Source organism: Notamacropus eugenii, chromosome 5 (genome assembly GCF_028372415.1).
Source record: "Notamacropus eugenii isolate mMacEug1 chromosome 5, mMacEug1.pri_v2, whole genome shotgun sequence".
Taxonomy (NCBI): Eukaryota; Metazoa; Chordata; class Mammalia; order Diprotodontia; family Macropodidae; genus Notamacropus; species Notamacropus eugenii.
The window spans coordinates 50,459,640-50,478,093 of NC_092876.1; the positions used below are offsets into that span (position 1 = coordinate 50,459,640).

An 18,454-nucleotide genomic window follows, 5' to 3' on the forward strand; every position below is an offset into this window, starting at 1 on the left:
TAAAATTCACACACACACACACACACATACACACACACACACATAAAGGACTGAAATTCAGTGGGAGAAAAAGTACTACCTTCATGTATATATGTGAACTATTTTTTAATTTAAAAAGGAAAAACATCTTATTAAGGAGGCTAAATTCCTCACTTGGCTCACACAGTCAAGAAGCGTTTATGAAGGGCCTACTATGACGTGCCAGGTTCTGTTTTGGTCACTGGAGGGAAGTACAAGGAAAGTGAAACAATCCCTGTCTGCAAGGAACTCACATTCTTCCAGGGGAAAACCCAGCACATACAAAAAGAATAAATACATGAACACAAATAAGCATGGGTAGTTAAATACAAGATAGTTAGGCAGAGATGGCTCTCATCAGTTGGGGATACCGCGGCCTCATGTAGAAGGTGAGGCCTGAGCTTTTTTTTAAAGACAGAGAAGCCTTTTATGAGGTCGAGGTGATGTAGGGAGGGCATTCTAGGCATGGGGGATGGCCACAGCAAAAGTATGGAGACAGGAGATTTGGAGAGGAACAGAGAGAAGGCCAGACTGTCCGGATCCCAGGGCAAGGGAGCATGAGGAAGGTTGCAGTCAGGTTGTAAAGGGCTTGAAAAGCTAAACAGAGGAGTTTTCTACTTAACCCTAGAGGCACTGAGTTGATGAAGTAGGGGAGTCACATGACCATTACCTCTGGTATCAGTGTTTAGGATGAAGTGGAGGCAGGAAGATCTACTGGGAGGCTGTTGCCATAATCTAGGTGAAAGGTGATAGGGGACTGAACTGAGGGCTAAGTATGGGGGAAGAAAGAGAAGAGGCCTTTATGAAGTACCTACTGAGTGCCAGGCACTGTGCTAGGCACCTGTTCAGCTGAGGAGGGGAGAGAGGAGGCTTGGGATAGTGTCTGTGGGAAATGAGACAGGGAGTCATTTAGAGAGGAAGGAGAGGACTGCCTTGGGGCAGCAAAGCCCCGGTATTTGGTCAGCGTGGCTGAGAACTGAAGAGGTGGATATGGAAATATTTTAGGGTGGAGTCTGTCACAAGACGAGTGGAGACAGGACAAGGGTGTGGAGCTGAAATGGCTACCTATAAAGGTAGAGATTTGAGGGAGCAGAAAGCCTAGGCCCAGCACCTGGCTCTGAAGTTGGATAGGACCTGGGAAGCCAGTGAGTCTAATCCTTCTCATTTCACAGATGAGAAAATGGAAGTCATTGGAGACATTGAAGGGACTATGCTAGAGTCACACAGCCAGTTATCACTGAAGGTGTGACTGAAACCCAGGTCCCTTTTCTGGGGCTCTGCCCTCTCCTGCTGGGGACAGGATGACCCATGATCTAATAGTTGCAATTACTGGAAGAGTAACCTACATGACTAGGAGAAGACCTGAATCTTAGGTCTGCTTGGCTATGGGACTGGGTGCCTCAAGGTCCTCCCTCTGGAGAATGAGGGAACAGGAGCTGATGGTATTTAGAATTTATTCCAGTTCCACAATTCCATGAATTAGCCAACTTTTGACTCTAAGGACCAGAGCCCTAAATGGCAGCTTCCTGGCCACAACAGCTCCTTTCTATTTCCATAGCATCTCATCAACGAAAACCACATTTTCACACCATATGAGATGTTTTATTTTGGGGCCTGGGTCACAGTGTCCTTCCAATGCAAGAAGTACGAAAACAACAATGGCTTAAAAAGGTAGAAAAACAGAAAGTACAAAGAGTGAGTTGTTTGTTGTTACGGAATCGTACTTCTCATCAGTTTCTCCCAGATGCTAAAATAATTTGGCCCTTTCAAATGATAGCTTAGAGAAACCATGTTGGATTGAGCCTACTGGAGAAAGGCATGAGCTCCACCCAGGACTGGCCCAGTGCTTATTATACCATGAAGAAATCCATAAGATTTCTGATTTGGACACTGTAGCACCCCAACCATTAGTGGCACTTAAAAGTGAGGTGCATGTAAGTTAGAAAGGAAATCTTTGCTTTATGGAAGCTTTTGCCAGTGCTCAAAAACTTTCCACCAAAACATTCAGCAGGCATTTCATAATTACTAATAAAATGCTATAAAAGATGTAAAAGAACTGTATGTGCTTTTTTTCAGGACCATAAACAGCTGTATTCATAGATGTCTCCTTGCCCAGGGCTGTCCTCTCTTTCCAGTGGAATGTGCTGGGAAGACTGCTTGGAATCAGGAAGCTTGGGCCAGTTTCTTGCAGCCGCCTCTGGTCAGCAGCCTGCAGACACGATGGGCATGAGGAGCAGAAGAGGATCTCTGGGGTGGGTGTGGGTGCTGGAGACTGACAAGTCCAGGGCACACGCAGTTCCCGAAGAAGGTAAGAATTTCAGGAGGTAAATGTTTCATCTTTGTATGCTCATTCACTATCCTCCTTCATCCAAGTAATGGAAGGATTGTTTGTTACCAAGGGACCTACTTTGAAATGTATAAATGAGGGAATTCAAGGCTTGACTTGGCAACCTGAGCTCATTCAGATGGTCTAAGTGATGCAGTGAATGTGAGGAAAAGCTCCTTCCCAGAGAGACACTTCTCAGTGAAAGCTGTGACAGTGGCCTGGAGCATTTTCAGCTGAGGTGGCTGCTCAGCAGGGACAGCACCCCACCAAGAGAGCTTGGGGAGTGGCACGAAGGTGGCCAGCTTCTATGTACAAGGGGCTGAGGATCCTAAGTTCAGGACTAACTGCCAGAGAAAATTTTGTCTTAGGTCTATAGGAGTGTTAATAAGAGGAGGTTACACAGAGGCAAGGTCCTCTTTCCTGAGAAGGCCCCTGAGGAATGTTGCTTTGAATCTACTAGAGAGTAAGTACCATGAAGGTGGACAGGGACATGTGTCTAAGCTAAACTCTACTTCCTTCTGCCCTTGGCCAAGTGTTTGCATAAGTCATGTGTTTAATTGATATCTATTGCCTTAAATGTGAATTTTGTAGCAATATAAAGTAAGGGTGAGTACTCAGCAAGAATACAGGAGAGGGCCAATGGGGTCCAAGTGGACAAGCCCATGTACTTTTCCTCACAGGCCTTACCTGCAGCCTCTCCCACCAGATCTGCCGGATGATCTCGCGCCGTTCGGGGACAAGTTTATACTGGATAACTTCCTCCAGCTCAGAGAGCATATGGCAGGAAACCATTGCCTGAAGGAAGCAAACCACATTCCATCCTAATCACTGCATGAGGAATCCAGAATGGAGGATTAGCTTAAAACCAGCCCTTCTGATGTCAGTTTATCTGCTGACCAGACCAGGCAGAGGCATGTTTCCAAGGGTCTCATTTTGTGGAATTATTGCCAATGGAACAAGAAAAGAAAGCTATCTTGAGGGTCTCACTCACCCCATAGGCCCGGCTGTAGCTTTCTCCGGCCATGGCTGTTAGCTCAGCATCCAGCAGGTCCCTGGCCTTGTCTATGCACTAGAAGAAAGGGAGAAATAAACTGAGTGAAGCTGGGCTCTGGATTCAGGGTGCCTGAGTCACTGCTGTTATTTCAGGGCTTCCCAAAGAAGTGCAGAGACCTCCGCCTTCCCATTTCATTGTGGGGAGGTGGAAGAAAAAAGGAGAGAATTCATCTAAGAGGGAAAGAAACCTCTTCTCAGGTCTGTGAAAAACAAGTCAGTTCATGGCAGTAAAACCACTTGTGGACATGGGAGAGTCCTTGCTCAATGCCTTCAGGCCTGGTGATTTTACCAGGGTGGGTATTCCCTGTACAGCCACAGCACACATGCTCTTTAGGACTTGGTAGTAGCCCTTGGAGAGTGGTCACAATCATGTGAGGGGCAAGCTTCTGCAGACATAGCCAGGCTGGTCCCTGGATGACACACACATCGGATTTGTTTCTGGGTCTGTCCTCAAAGCCTTTACAACTCAGCAGGACCAGCCAGAGTATGCTTTCAGTGAAACAGTATTCAGGAACTAAGGGTCACCTTTGGGCCATGATTGTACCTCCCAGAGGCAGCCTCTGAGCCTCTGTAATGGGCAACAGTCTCCATTCCTTCCTATACACAGGAGTCCTGGGTACAGCTGTGGGACTGCAGCTACATCCTAGTCTGTGCTATCAATTTAAAAACCTCTCATCCATAGCTTTTCCTTTTTTAAATGCTTAAGGTTAATTATCAAACCCTCATCCCTTAAGTGCTAGGATCATTTATCCATGCACCTTATCCAAAGCACGTCTGGGGCCTGACAGGGCTGATTTGATTACTCCATTATCTAATTCTGCAAGTCAGCACAGAATTTTCAAATAAAATATCAGCTTCCCTGGAAAGTAATCAATGTATGAAACAAGTGCATGGCCAAAAAAGGACCTGGGGACTGATATTTGCCGCAGTGTGAGACTATGCATTCACTCCCTGAATTCTATTCAGATAAACTAACAGGCTTTCTTTTCTGTCCTTTGTGAGGACAAAGAAGATTAAGAGCAAGGAGGAAATAATGAATAGGGGCACGACACAGTGCACCTGGTCCCTTTCTGTCTTGCCCAGAGTGAGCAGCACCCATGAAGCTGAAAGGCTCAACAAGCCCAGGAGAGCAATGGGCTTGCTTTCTCCCCTGGTATCTGAACTCACTGGGTCCCACTGGTTTCAGGGGCAGGACCTGGAATAGAGCTCATTGGAAAGGAAACCCTCAGAGGAGGCTTAAAGGAGAAAACATCAGGGCTTAGGAGGGAGACTAAGTCAAAAGGAATGGGAGGGATATGGATTTGCTTTTGAGAACACAAACTCCTCCTTCAGTCTCTTGTACTTCTTACCTCAAAAGACATGGCTTTTTATTAGCATGCTCCGCTCTGTACTGAGTGAGAAGGGGAGATGAGGAGAAAGGTGACTGCCTGCAGGAGCTCGGCTGACCTGTGTCAGGGGAGGTAGGTCTTTACCTGCTGAGCCAGGGAGAAGAGGTCCTGATGCAGGGCCAGCACAGCTCTGTAAAAAGCTCCATCATGGGTATCCCGGGGGATCATGCAGGTATACTCCTCCATGCTGTCCCACTGACCTGCACCAACAGCAGAAGAAGAAACTGAACTACACCTTCTCACCAGGCCCAGGCCTCACAAACAAGTGAACCTAATGTGTGCCAATAGGCCAAGTGCCAAACACTCCTTGACTCTAAGGACCGAGGAGGAAGATTTCCAACACTATCAACAACGGGATGGGAAAGCTCTTTTCCTCACCATTAAGGGGTGTAAGATGGCCCTGGGGAGCCAGAGAAAACCCAGCTACACCCAAACACTCGTTACATGGATGAGACACTGGCCTAGACAAAGGTCCTGCCCTCAGTGCCTGGGCTACCTCTTTACCCCACTGGAGGCTCTCAGAAGGCAATGGAAAGCTAGGCCAAGCCACAGCACAGAGGGCCCTATGTCACACCAGACACTTAATGGCTGGTGAAAAGTCTGTAGCCAAGAAGAGTTATTCACTTCCCCAAAGGGAATGAACAGACATCAAACTACAGTTTTTCCAAAGCCATCTGTAGAAGAGATATCAGCTTCATTAGCTGCAAAGTGGAGGGCTGCCGATTTTTACAAGGCATTTCCCTGACTTTTACTCAGGAACGTCAGTTCATCCATTCTCCCTGCCCCTGGGCAAAAGCAAATAGTGAAAGATGACTCGTCAGGAAGCAATTTGTTTTTGAAAAATGTTTTGGATAGATCCCAGTGCTCACTAAAGGAAAGGGACAAGTTTTGTGACTCAAGTAAGGCTGGACAGAGGTGAAGGTAAAGCACTTTGTCTATGACCTATCATCCCCTTCTCCCCTCCCCACCTCACTGGGCTTCTTTGGACTGGACATTGCTAATCATCGTCATTCTGGGGTCTGGTGACACAAAGTGGCTAATTACAGTGAGGGCTCAAACTAAATTCGGTGCTCCTGATGTGTCCACTCTGTGGTTTGGTCATTTCCCCAAGCTCATGACTCGGCACATAGAGTTCTGATTCTTCTGCAGAGCAGGTATTTGCCCAGGGTGCCAAGGTGCCCACCAACAATCCCACTGGCCCTAGACAGAACATTTTACCTAAACCCCAAGCAGCTGCAGCAGCCATCCGGGCCATTTTAGCCTGTATCTCATCGTTGACCAGGGTCCACTTTTCACAGCACTGCTGGTGGAGCTGTCCCCTTAAGGAAGAGAAAGTCTCAGTTTAGGCCAACAGGGGACAGCCAGTCTGTCTTTCTAACCACCCAGTTGAGTGTGAAGGCTTCTATAGGGACTGGGCTAGGGCTTGACTATCCCTCATCTCAACAAGAGCAGGTTCTTGTGAGCTCACTTCACAGAGGAAGTAAATCATCTCTTTATGGTTTGTTTCTGTGGCCTGGTTCTTGAATTACATTATTTTTCTGAGGGTGAGCTCATGCTCTCCAGGAAGCTTTCCTGACTCTCTAGCTGCTAGTATCCTTCCCCTGCCCAACATCATTTTGTACCTGTCCTATACAGATGTCAATATATGTACACGGAGTCTCTCTTGATAGAATGGATGCTCTTTGAGGGGAGGGACTGTTTGACTTTTGTCTTTGGCACACAGTAGATGTTTAATGCATGCTTGTTGAGACTGCACTGTCTTTGGTAGCTGGGCTCCTTCTGAAATGTAAAAAGCACCAACCCAACAGACAGAGAACACTGGGATTTCTTCCCGTATGGCCAGCCTGCAAGCCTGCATTCTAAGGATACACACTTGGACATGCAGAGTAGGCTCAAGGCCATGACTCTGATGGGCAAATTCTAGTGATGTCCAGGTCAAGGAGATAACTCCCAAACTGAAATCAGCACTCAGGTATGGAGTAACTTAATGAGAGCCCACATTCAGATGTCCATCAGTGTTGCTGACTTCCCAGGCCCTTGAATATTCAGAATAAGACTGAAACAGGACAGAAATGGTTAGATGCAAGGTCTTCATTCATCACCCAATGAACTTGTGGTCAATTACTCAATTAATTAAAATCAGATCATCCAAAATCAGACAGCAGAAAGCACACTCAAGAGTGAGGATCATATTACAGAATCACAGACTCTTGTACCTAGATAGGACCTCAGAGATCATTGAGGTACTATGGAACAGTAAAAAGAATGTTGAAAGGGAGTTCAAACCCCAGTTGGCATTAACTACCTAGGTAAATGGGTAAGTAACTTAACTGATTTGGGCCTCAGTTTCCTTGTCTGTGAAGTGAGAGAGTTTGATTAGCTGGTTTCTGAGGTCCTTGGATGGGAGGACTATGAGTAAGGCTTCTCCTAGCTTCAAATCAATGATCCTGACCCTCCAAAGAGGAAGTTGAGCTTTGGAGAGCCAAAGTCACCTGGTCAGGATCTCCCTATGGAAGAGCCAATACCAGGCCTGGGTCTGTCAAGTCCAATTTAGTACCCTTTCATTATATCACACTGCCTTCCAACTACTCTTAGTTATCCTTTTGTAGTGTGTCTGTTAAAACCACCCACCTTGAAGTTTCTGCCTCTGAATAGAAATAAATGAAATTTGTTAGAGTCTAGGTGGGATAACCAATTTTCATATTATCACCAAGAAGTGACCAGAACAGGGGTTCTTAACCTGAGATCCATGAACCTCTAAGGTGAATAGATTTCAGGGAGTCTGTGAAATAGGATGGGAAAAATAATCATCTCAATATGATTGGTTTCCTTGCAATTGTATGTATTTCATTTTGTGTATGTAAAAACACCATTCTGAGAAAGAGTTCATGGTCTTCGCCAGACTTCTAGGTGGTCCAGTAGAAAACCTGAGTAAAATCCTGCCTTACTAGCTGAGTGACCCTGGGCAAGTTATTTTACCTCTGTTTGCCTCAGTGTCCTCCTCATCTGTAAAACAGGGATTAATAACAGTGCCACCTCTCAGGGCAGTTGTAAGGATCAAATAATGTACTATTTGTAAAGCACTTTACAAACTTTAAAATGCGTTATAAATGTTAGCTATTATTATTATTACCAGACCTCACTGACACAAAAAAAGTGAAGAACTTCTAATCTGGGAGCTATTCTACTCATTCATCCCCTCTGGAGGTGAACAGCTCAGGGACCTCTCAAAACCAGAGGAGCAGTCCATTACAAATGGATAGATGGCTACTTCTTAACACCCCTCTCCACTGGACAGTGCACACTGGGAACAGCTGTGTTGTGACAGCCAAGACACAAGGCACTGGGCTCAGGCACAGCACTGGCCACTACTGCCAGGGGGCCTTGGGCTTCCCGGAAGGCAGAGTGACCAACAAATGTGTGGAGCGAAGGCAGCCAAACCAACAGAACCATCCACACAGTGGCTCCAACAGTATTGATGAGAAGATCTCTGAAAGGAAGCCCAACTCTGGACAACAGAAAAATGGACAATGGTCCTGGAGAGAAGGGGGAAATGCAGTTTTGTCCTCAGGGATGACCAGCGCAGACTGTCACATACATTTTATTGGGTGTTTCTGTACTGGGGTTTTTTGCAGAATAGTTTCTGGGGCTTTTTGTAGTAAGGAAGAATTCAATTTAGAGCAGAAAATGACTGTGATGTAGAGACAAAAGACTTCAATAAAATGTCTCTTTAAGAAACTGGACTTCTCTCAGAGATAGACAGTTCACTAGTAAGGTGCCATACCCAAGAAACACCACTGTCCAAAATCCATCAGTCAATCAATAAGCCTTTATTAAGCACCTACTACGTGCCAGACCCTCTGCCAAGCACAGTCTTTGCACTTTCTTTCAAAGATTAAAAACCAAATACCAGGTCTTTAAATTTAATTTTTCTGTATAGATCACAGTCTGTTCTAAGGTCTTTAAAAATGCTCTTATGCTCAATAGCTGTGAGAGCATTTACAAATATAAAAACAGTCGACTGACAGATAAATCTTTGGGACATACTTAGTCAATAAACTTCTTACCCTTTGACCCAACAATACCACCACTAGGCATTTAGTACAAAGGTAAAAAATACAGGAAAAAATGTCCCATATATGTCAAACTATTTGTAGCTGCACTTTTTGTGGTATCACAAAACTGGTAACACATGGGTACTTAGTGGCAATGGCATGTGGCATGTGAACATAATGGAATTTTATTGTGCCATAAGAAATGACAGCAATGAAGCTTTCAGAGAAACTTGAGAAGATTTGTATGCACTGATGCAGAGTGAAGAAAGAAGAACCAAGTAAACCAGTAAAGAAGAACACCTCTTGAAGATTTCAGGCCTTCAACCAAAAGCTTAACTCCCACAGAATGATGGTGATGAGGCCTACTTCTAATCTGCAGAGCACAGATATGGAATGAGGTATAGCTGCCAAACACAGTCAATCAGTGTCTCTTCATTTTGTTACACTGAAGTTATCAGATGGGGGTCTATGGGAAGAGGGACAAGGGAGTTCTGCTTTTGGAAAATGATAGTGATGTTATGTAGAAGACCAAGTCAAATAAGGTTGAGATGGGGATTTAACTAATGAGTAGCTTTAAGAGTCCAAAGGTCAAAAAGGTAAATCTCAAACAGACTGTTCGTATCATCATGTAAGCTTACCATTCTCCCAAGGCCTCCAGGCAACGCATCCGGCCCAGCATTAGCTCAGGGTCATCTTTGTTTGTATCCATCTTTTTATCATAGGCGACCAGGGCATCTTCCCATTCATGGAGTTTTTCATACCAGGTAGCCTGGATCTCCTGTCAGGTGGGGAAGACAGAAAGGACTTTCAGCTGCCCTTTATGTGCCAGGGAGTTTGTGGTACAGCTGGGACACACTGTACACCACACATTCCTCTGAGGTGCTGGATTCTATGCTTGATTTGAAAAGCACATTTGCGGATGCCATTTAATTTCCTGGTTTATTCAAGTCTGTGTTTGGGTAAAGAGTTTCAACATACTTGGAGGCATCTGATTTGGTACAGGCCTGAAATGCTAGTGTCTCTGTATAATGTCAGAAACGATGCCAGGACATTCTGAGAGCAAATGCTGGCCTGTGTTTCTTCTCCCCACACCTCCCTCCCTCCCTTACTCATGGGCTCAAGTCAGCAGAGCAGTAGGATATGGGGCCTGAGGCTGGTGAGGGGTGGAAGGGCAGTCCTTCTATGGGCACAATAGACACCCAGCAATGCTGCAGAGCCCCACTGATAACCAGTGCTAGAACTGTGTCAGGGAGCAGGAGTGGCAGCTACTTTCTGGGGTTTGTGGCTTAACCTCACTACTCTAGGAAGATGGGTTGTGGTTTGCACAATCACTGGCCATGAATGAGCACACATTTGTTGGAGCACAAAGCTTACTCTTTTTAGTTCTTTAATCTCTGGGCTTCTCCTTAATGGATTATAACTTTGAGGAAATAAAAGAAGTCTGCTTGGAAATCTTTGAAGATTTTTTTCCCTGTCTCTGGAGGCTCCACCAATGTTCCCTCTGAGTCCTTGGCAGCTCTGCTAGTGGCAGGGCCCAGAGGATGAATTCCATGATGGTCCTGTGAGTCCTGGGCAGAGCTGGTGCCACGCTGAAACTCAGAGTCCTCCATGTGAGCAGCGCTGAGTCAAGTGACGCCTTAAAGCAACAGAACCTGACTCTCAGGGGGCAAATTTCAAAATTCAGTAGGAGATCGGCTTGTTTTTAAGTGCTCTCTTTGCCTATTCTCCAACCTGTCCCCCTTTCACATTCCCGTCTGAGCTTATCTTTTGGGCTCTGGCACCACCAGCTGAAGAGTTCCTGCCAAGAGATGGCAGATGCTGCCCAGAGATTTACTTTTAAACAATATGGTTCTGTATAGGACAAAGTAACCCTGGCTTGGGAAACAGAAACACCAACAGATGTTGAAATGTCCCAGAATGCTTTCAGCTTTTTGAACTCTTCATAAAATGAAGCCTCTCGATATCCCCAGGCTTGACCCTGAAGAAGAGATGAGAAAAGGTACCTCTTTCTCTTCTTTGAAGTGGTGGGTGGCCAGGGATGTGGAACAAGGCATACACCACCCACTCAGCTGATGTGCAGGTCTGTTCTGCTGAGCCCTTCCTCCCACCCCTTTTCTTTCCTTAACATTATTTATCATAAGGGATGGTTTTCTGGGAAGGGAAGGGATAGATTTTGAAATGAAGGTGGCATAAAAATAAAAGATGACAAAAACTAAGAGACTAATTCAAATGTCTATCTCTAGGAAGTGAAAGTCAAATCAGGCTAGGAATTCTGATGTTCCAGGCCAAATGCTCCTCCTCTTGTCCCTTGCTTGTGCCTTTTTCCTTTGGGGAAGAGGGCAGGGTATTTGTGATTTTCCTGTGAAGTCAAGACCCAAATGAAGGAAAGCGAAGTTTTCTCAAAAAACTATCTTACTTTTTCAAATGCAGCTCTTACTGCATACAAAGTAAGCCTGTACATATATTGATAAATCCTGATGAATATCTGGTCATTGGATTCAGATGGCTCTGGAGGAGAAGTGAGGGTGGTGACCTGCACAGCCCTCCCTCACTCAAAACAAAGTCAAGTGCAAGTCATGTCATCATTTCTCTGATGGCATGGTCTTCTTTGGCAATGAATACACACAAGTTATGTAACTAGACTCAGAAGGCACGTCTGCAGGTGCTGATATGCTCCCAAGAGCATATTCATCTTGACCACAGGTCATTTTGTGGAAGGAAGATATGGGACTAAGAAGATGCTCGATTCTCCCCCAGAATAGTTTGCACTTTCCTGTGGCATCCTCAAAGGTTAACCTAGGATCTCTTAGTTGAAAGAAGGTCCCTACAGAAAGCTGATCCACTGGAAATCAGCCACAGTGACCCACATATCAGCTTCAAGTCAAAGTTTGCTCAGATTCCAGGGCCTAGAGGTAGCTGCTACTTTGAGGAACGTTGCCGAAAAGAAGCCCCTGGTTCACTTTTTATGTGTTATGTGCAGCACCTCTAACCGTGTTTCTTGGCCAAGTCTGCCCTCCCTCAGCATAACTGATCTAAATGATTCTCATTAGATCTCAGTGGTTCACCACATAAACCTTAGCATTTTTGCCCCAATGGTAACAAAATGCCCAGTGACCAGATATTCATCAGGATGACTCAGGATCAGGCATTTGGGGTTAAGTGACTTGCCCAAGGTCACACAGCTAGTGAGTGTCAAGTGTGTGAGGTGAGATTTGAACTCAGGTCCTCCTGACTCCTGCACCGGTGCTCTATCCACTGTACCACCTAGCTGCCCCCTAGTTACAAAAAGAAGAAATGGGCTGAAGACATGATGGATTAGGGAGCCCTGGATTAGGGCTTGTCATCTTGGGAAGCTCATCAGACACGTAACGTTGGTCTCTGCTCTCTCCCAATTGCAGAATCTCCTTGGCTCCCACAGAATCCAATACAAAGTCGATGGAGCCCCATATTACAGGAGATACCACCAATCCAAAAGAGAAGATCATACAGATGAATAGAAAAACTTAAGGATAATAATAACTACATTATTACATTAGATTGCAAAGCTCCTTGAGGGGCAGGGAATGATTTATGATTTTCTTTTTTCATATTTACATTCTCAGTGCCTGCCATGGTTATAGAATCATTGACTAAAAAACAGTTGTGGTGAGGGAAAGGCAGAGTGTACAAATAATGGAAAACACAAAACCAAGAATATTTATAATCTGGATTGTTCTTTCTTTCTTGTGAGTTTTACCTATGACATTTTAAAGACATAGTGCTTCATTACTCCAATCAAATAATGTCAGAACTGAGAGAGACCTTAAGAGGTGCTGTAGTTCCACCCCATCATTTTACAGACAAAGAAACTGAGGCCTAGAGAAGGGAAATGGCTTGTTCGAGGTCACACTGCCACTAAATGGGCCTTGAACCCAAGGTCTCTAATTCTTGGTACAGCTAAATGGCCTAGTGGATGAAGTGCTAGACTCAAGAGTCAGAGAGCCCTGAGTTCTAATTTTGTCTAAAGCACTTACGATCTTGAGCAAGTCATCCAAAGTCTCTTTGCCTCGGTTTCCTATCTATAAAATGGGGATAACAGGACTTTTCTCATAGAGTTGTTGTGAAGATCAAATGAGATAAAAACATAAAGTGCTTTACAAACCTTGAGGGGCCGTGAAGATGCTAGCTATTATTATTTTAATTATCATGGGTCTCTCTTATAAGAGGTGGAGAGAGTGATGCCCAGTGAAGGAACATGACTGGTACGAGGCCCTTTGGAAGGTACCTGAGATTAGTTCACAACTACCCTGACTTCCAAAGCCAGGGTTCTGGCAAAGTGAAGGACTCACCAGTTCTCCAAAGTGCTTCATGGCATATTCCAGCACACCAGCAGCCGCCTCTGGCTGCTGCAGCTTATTGTTGATGCTAGGAGAACAAAGAGAAGGTGGTTATCCTCACAGGACTGGGAGGTAGAGGGAGATGCTGGAGATCCCACAGAACCCCACTTGCCCTCTGGGCACTAATTCTAGTAGAAGTGGGGAGAGAACATCAATGATTTCCTCCTGCCTGGAAAGGTCAGTGTGAATGATCTCAGCTGGGGTATGTTTTGATCTTACTCAGCTTGCGGTGATGCTATCCAGGAGGCCCTAGGTAGTAGACTTACAACGGGACACTCTCTAAAGCCTCCCACCTTGAACCAAAACCATCAGCCTGGCCTCCAGGATGCCAACAACAGGTCAGAGACCACCTAGTTTTCACAAAACAGAAACTGGGGTTCGAGAACTTTCCCAGTCAGATAAAGCTAGTCTGCCTAAGCATGCTCCTCTGTGGTTTCACAGACCCAAGGGATGCTGGTAACTCATCAATTGCTTTCAGTAATCAGGGCAGTTGAAAATCAAATGAAAGCAGCTAAATGTGTATGTGACCCTAGAGCATGCACTGGATGGTGACAGAGTCACCTGGAGGCTTTCTCCTCTCTCTGTGGCTAGGGGGCTCTGAGGATGCTCTCCTAGCAGGGCCCCTTGGAGATTCTGGTCATTGTCCTTCCCAAATGCAGACTCCCCTTCTTTATCAATGGCACTCCTCTCCCCCCTCACCCTGCCTTCTCTTCTGGATCAGGATGGGGAAGGGGGAGGGGAGGGCTGTTCTGCTCTGCACTCTGTCATCAAGGCCTGGCACATGGTAGGTGCTGATTATTTGTTTAATTGAGTTAGAGTCCACACCTGCAATTGGTTTTAGATGGCAATGTACAAGGACCAAGCAAGGGTCTGGCATCAGAGGCCTTGGTTTGGAGTCTTGCCTCTACTACTTAATGCTCAAATGATGCTGGGCAAGGATGCAGAGCCTCAGTTTTCTTTCCTGTAAAATAGGGGAGCTGGACCAGAGGCTCTACGAGGTGCTCTTGAGTTCTATGACTCGGTTCTCCTGGGAGTTCCCTGTCTTTTTTCCTAGTACCTTTCACTTGCACAGAGTTATGCTCCCTCCTAGGCTTCTGGCACAGGTCTACTGGAGCTAGAAGAATGTGGCTAATTGAGCAACCAGTGACTCCAATGAAGGAATGGCCAGGGCCTTGGGAGGATGGACGTTGCAAAGGGGTTGCTAAAGCAGGAAGGCCATGCGGATCAGTGAAACTTTGGTTACAAGGGCTTGTACTGGAGAGTGAAAAGCTCTTACACTCAAGCACTAGTCAGAAGCCTGTGATCCCGAGGGAAGAGGGAGGATGAAGACTCAGACAGTCTTAGAAGGAGGATTTTTTAGGTGGGGAAGCATAAGATACAGGTCATCTCTGGTAGCTAGGGGGTGCTGTGGAGTCAGAAAACGAGACTTCAAATCTTTACGAGCTGTGTGACCATGGGCAAGTCACTTTACACCTCTGTTTCAGTTTCCTCTTCCGTAACCTCCAACACACACACTTTATCTCCTAGGAACTACTCACACATATCCTAAAAGCCTTTTCTTGTACCTACCTCACAAGAATATAAAGATGAAAGGAGCTAACTTAAGTAAAAGCACTATAAAAAAGCTCACTATAGTTCCCAGGACAGCTAAACATTTTTTTTTGCCCCCAGATGCCCAACATGGTAGCAAGATTAAAACAAGTTAATATTTTTCAATGGTGTTAGAAAAGTAAGTTCTCTGGACTAGCACTAAGGAAGCTGGGGGATGACTGAGGCCAGGGCTGCCTCCTTTCCCCTGTAGCTGCTCCTGCTGGAATTGGGGTCAGTCTGTCAGGGCTGGAGTAGGAGGGCCTCAGGGTTCTGCTGGACATTTCTATGCACATTTGAAGGTGCAGATGATATGCGTAGGCCATCACAAGTGGTCACAAGCCCCACCATCTCTCTAGTGCTCTCAGATGGACTGAACATCTTCCTTCCCAATCCTAGGGAGGCGCTTTCTCCCCATTCTACAGCTGATGAGACTGAGGCTCAGCGGTAAGTATTAAAAGGCCTGGTTTCTTCTGCCCTTTAACAAAGGTGTCATTGCTGGAGGGCAAAATGCAGATCCCAAATGCTGGACAGGCTTGTGTGAGGGGCCAATACAATTATAGGGAAATTTAGGGAAAACTTCAATAGGACAAGCACAGGAGGGTAAAAGCAGCCCACACTTCCAGGGTGAATGAATATTACAAAGCATTTTCCTCACAGCAGCACTCTGAGGAAGTGTTTTCATCCACATCTTGCAGAGGAGAAAACTGAGACCCAAGGGGGTTTGGATGACTAAGAAATATCAGGGCTGGAATATGAACTTGGGTTTTCAGGCCTTTAGTTCATGGCTCTTTTCAAGATGCCAGGTTGCCTCTTAGGGCACTATAAGATAGCAGTTCTGGATAAGGAAGACTGAGGCTCTAGCTAACTTTTTTCAAAGCAGTAATAATGGAAGGGGAGTACCCAGAACAAAGGAGATCATGATCCCATCATTTTCCGCAAAGAAACGTGGCATGGTGTGGGAGACAGAGACCTGGCCTTGGCATCCAGAAAACAGGGTTAAGTCCCACCTTGGATTCAGAAAGGCAATATGATGCTGGGCAGATCCCATCACTGCTCAATGCCCCAGGTAACTCCCTGGGGCTATAAACTGCAGAAGAGGTGCAGGGGGAAAATGGTATCACATTCAAATAGAAAGGGATGCCTGTGGGATCACTTCACCCTGTGTGCCTCAGCTTCCTCATCTGTAAATGACCTGGAGAAGGAAACCGCTTCTGGATCTTTGTCAAGAAAACCCCAAATGGCATCATGAAGAATCAGACATGGAAACAACTGAACAATAAAACCTTTCCAAAGTGCTTTACGCATATTATCTCATTTGATCCTCTCTCCTAGGGAGGTAGGTGCTATTGTTATCCCATTCCCCTTACATATGAGGAAACTGAGGTAAACAGGGTGAAATGACTTGTCCTAGGTCAGCTAGGAAGCATTTGAGAATGTTGTTTGAATTCAGGTCTTCCTGACTCCAGGGTGGTGCATCCAGTTATGACAGCAGCAGTGGCATGAGTGGTAATCAGGGAACGGGTGTGGCACAATTCTGAGCCAAGTGGACTAAACTGGTCAGAGAGCCCAGTGAGCACAGAAAGAATTGGTGAAAGATGAAAACCCTGGGGACTCCCTGTCAAAGGAACCTTAGATCAGCTCCTGGGGTCAAGAGCAAAAGACTTCTGGACCAACTCCAAGGGATGAGTGCCTGGGAATGCAGCTGAGATCAGGTAAGGCCTAAGAACGAGGGCTGTATCCTTTACAGATGAAAACAGCTGTGCAGGTAAATAGGAAAACTAACACATCGCAGCCAGTTCCAGAGGTTGGGGATAAAACAAATGTCTGCCTTCATGTGGTGCTCCATTTGCCTTGACTCACATGGAGCCTTTCCTGTCCCCGATCCCCTCTATTTGTTGTGTCTGTTTTTATATTTAGGTAGACGCTATTTCCAGGTAGAACAGAGGCTACTTGAGGGCAGGGACTATTTCATTTTTGCCTCTGTATCCTCAGCCACTAGCACATAGAAGATGCTTAATAAATGCTGACTGACTGGTGTACACACCTATCTTAGGTTTCAAGGCCCCCTTTCAGCTTTAAAGGCCATAGCAAATGTGCTACCCACCCTTGTTCCCTCTCCACACGTCCTCCTCTCTAGTACTGAAAACAACTTTAAAAAAGCACCCATCTCTAGTTAAATCTCCTAACAATTTCCTGCTGGAGTGCTGTGGTCACACAGAAGGTTGATTCCGAGACCTCTCAGTGTCCCTCAAGTGTCATCTGTGGTGAGAATTTGAAGATTAGACACAGCCACTGAATTTTTTTCTGAGAGAGCAACAAGAGAGCATTGAGGGAGAGCGTAGAGGCACTAATAAGCAGCCCAGATGCCATGGGTCTCTTTCATCACTTTAATTTCCTCCAGGATGCTTTCTCCTTAAGCTGTATATTTTCCCTTTGGCCTTTTGCCTTTGTGGACTCACAGTCCATGTGTACAAGACTACTGGAGAATCCTAATAGGAGCTGCTGAAGTTTCAGCAGATTTTAACTGGATCAAGTTACCAACCTATTGATGAACTGAGGCAGTCATCTCAGGATGCCACTCTCCCCTGCCCTGCCCCCGATCTCTTTTTTGAGCTGGGCGCTGTATGGATAACCCAGAGAACAGCAAAGATGCAATCTTCACACGCAAGGAACTTATAACCTAATGGGCTCTCACATATACTACATGTGCACATATAGAATGTTTGCACAGTTGACAGTTTACGTCTACACAGTAAATATACTTTTGACGTGTTTATGGGTTGGATGTTGTAAATTAGTGAACAATGCTGTAAATCAGAGTTGTGTGAGTGTGTGAGCAGGGCTGGGGAGAAGTCAGACACCTCCTCTTTTCACTCATTTACTCTCAAATCAATAAAGCCATTTCCACCTGTCTCACCTCTAACCCACACTTCCTGATTCTTCCAGTTTTTACCTCCTAGAAACTACTGATACATATCCTAAAGGCCTTTCTCTGTGACAGTAAGTCAGGCCACTGAGGCAGGGATTTCTGTAGGTAAAGGGAAAAGAAACAGAGAGGCCCATGAAATTCATCTGACCTACACAGAGTACAGAGGGTTCTCTCGTCTCCTCTGAATTGTGGGATGGATGTTGCGGTGGATCAACAAGGCCTTTTATAACTCAGAAGTCCATGGCTTACAATTCACTTGGTCTGTTGCCTGGAGGACACATGACCATCCTCTGAAATACGCCTGTTTCAAAATTTCAAACCCAAAAGGAGTTTTATGAGATTAAGGGGAGGAGCAATCTTGGCTCCTGCTGAGAAAGGGCCTTTGCTCCAGAGACCCCTTAATGAGGAACTGCCATTTTATGGGGCAGCTGGAATGTTATAAAGCTCATTGTATATACGAGCTCTCCCGTGGGCTTCACTGTTAACACTGGAGGACTTCTAAAGGGGAGACTGTTCAAAGCAGCAGAGGAGTGTTTCACAACACAAACCAGACCTACATGAACAGTGGACTAGCAAGGAAGAGCTGAGAAAAATATACTTGATTAGGGAGGGAGGAGATGGGTGGAAGATGAGGGGGAGAGAAAGGGAGACAGAGAAAAAGAGCAAGGAAGGGAGGGCAGGAGAAAGATATATTGAGAGGGAAAGGGAAAGAAAGGGAC

At 45.6% G+C, this 18,454-nt stretch overlaps 1 protein-coding gene across 1 annotated transcript in view; it reads right to left on the bottom strand.

The window, feature by feature from the left end:
• MTOR (mechanistic target of rapamycin kinase) overlaps positions 1–18,454 on the bottom strand; it is a 109,292-nt gene that overhangs the window by 32,155 nt on the left and 58,683 nt on the right. Inside the window, exons 29-34 of the mRNA XM_072608849.1 lie at positions 13,169–13,244; positions 9,479–9,618; positions 6,004–6,104; positions 4,870–4,985; positions 3,336–3,413; positions 3,032–3,139 (exon numbers count right to left, since the gene is read on the bottom strand). Coding sequence (XP_072464950.1) covers positions 3,032–3,139; positions 3,336–3,413; positions 4,870–4,985; positions 6,004–6,104; positions 9,479–9,618; positions 13,169–13,244 — 619 coding nt within the window. The remainder of the gene's footprint in view (positions 1–3,031; positions 3,140–3,335; positions 3,414–4,869; positions 4,986–6,003; positions 6,105–9,478; positions 9,619–13,168; positions 13,245–18,454) is intronic.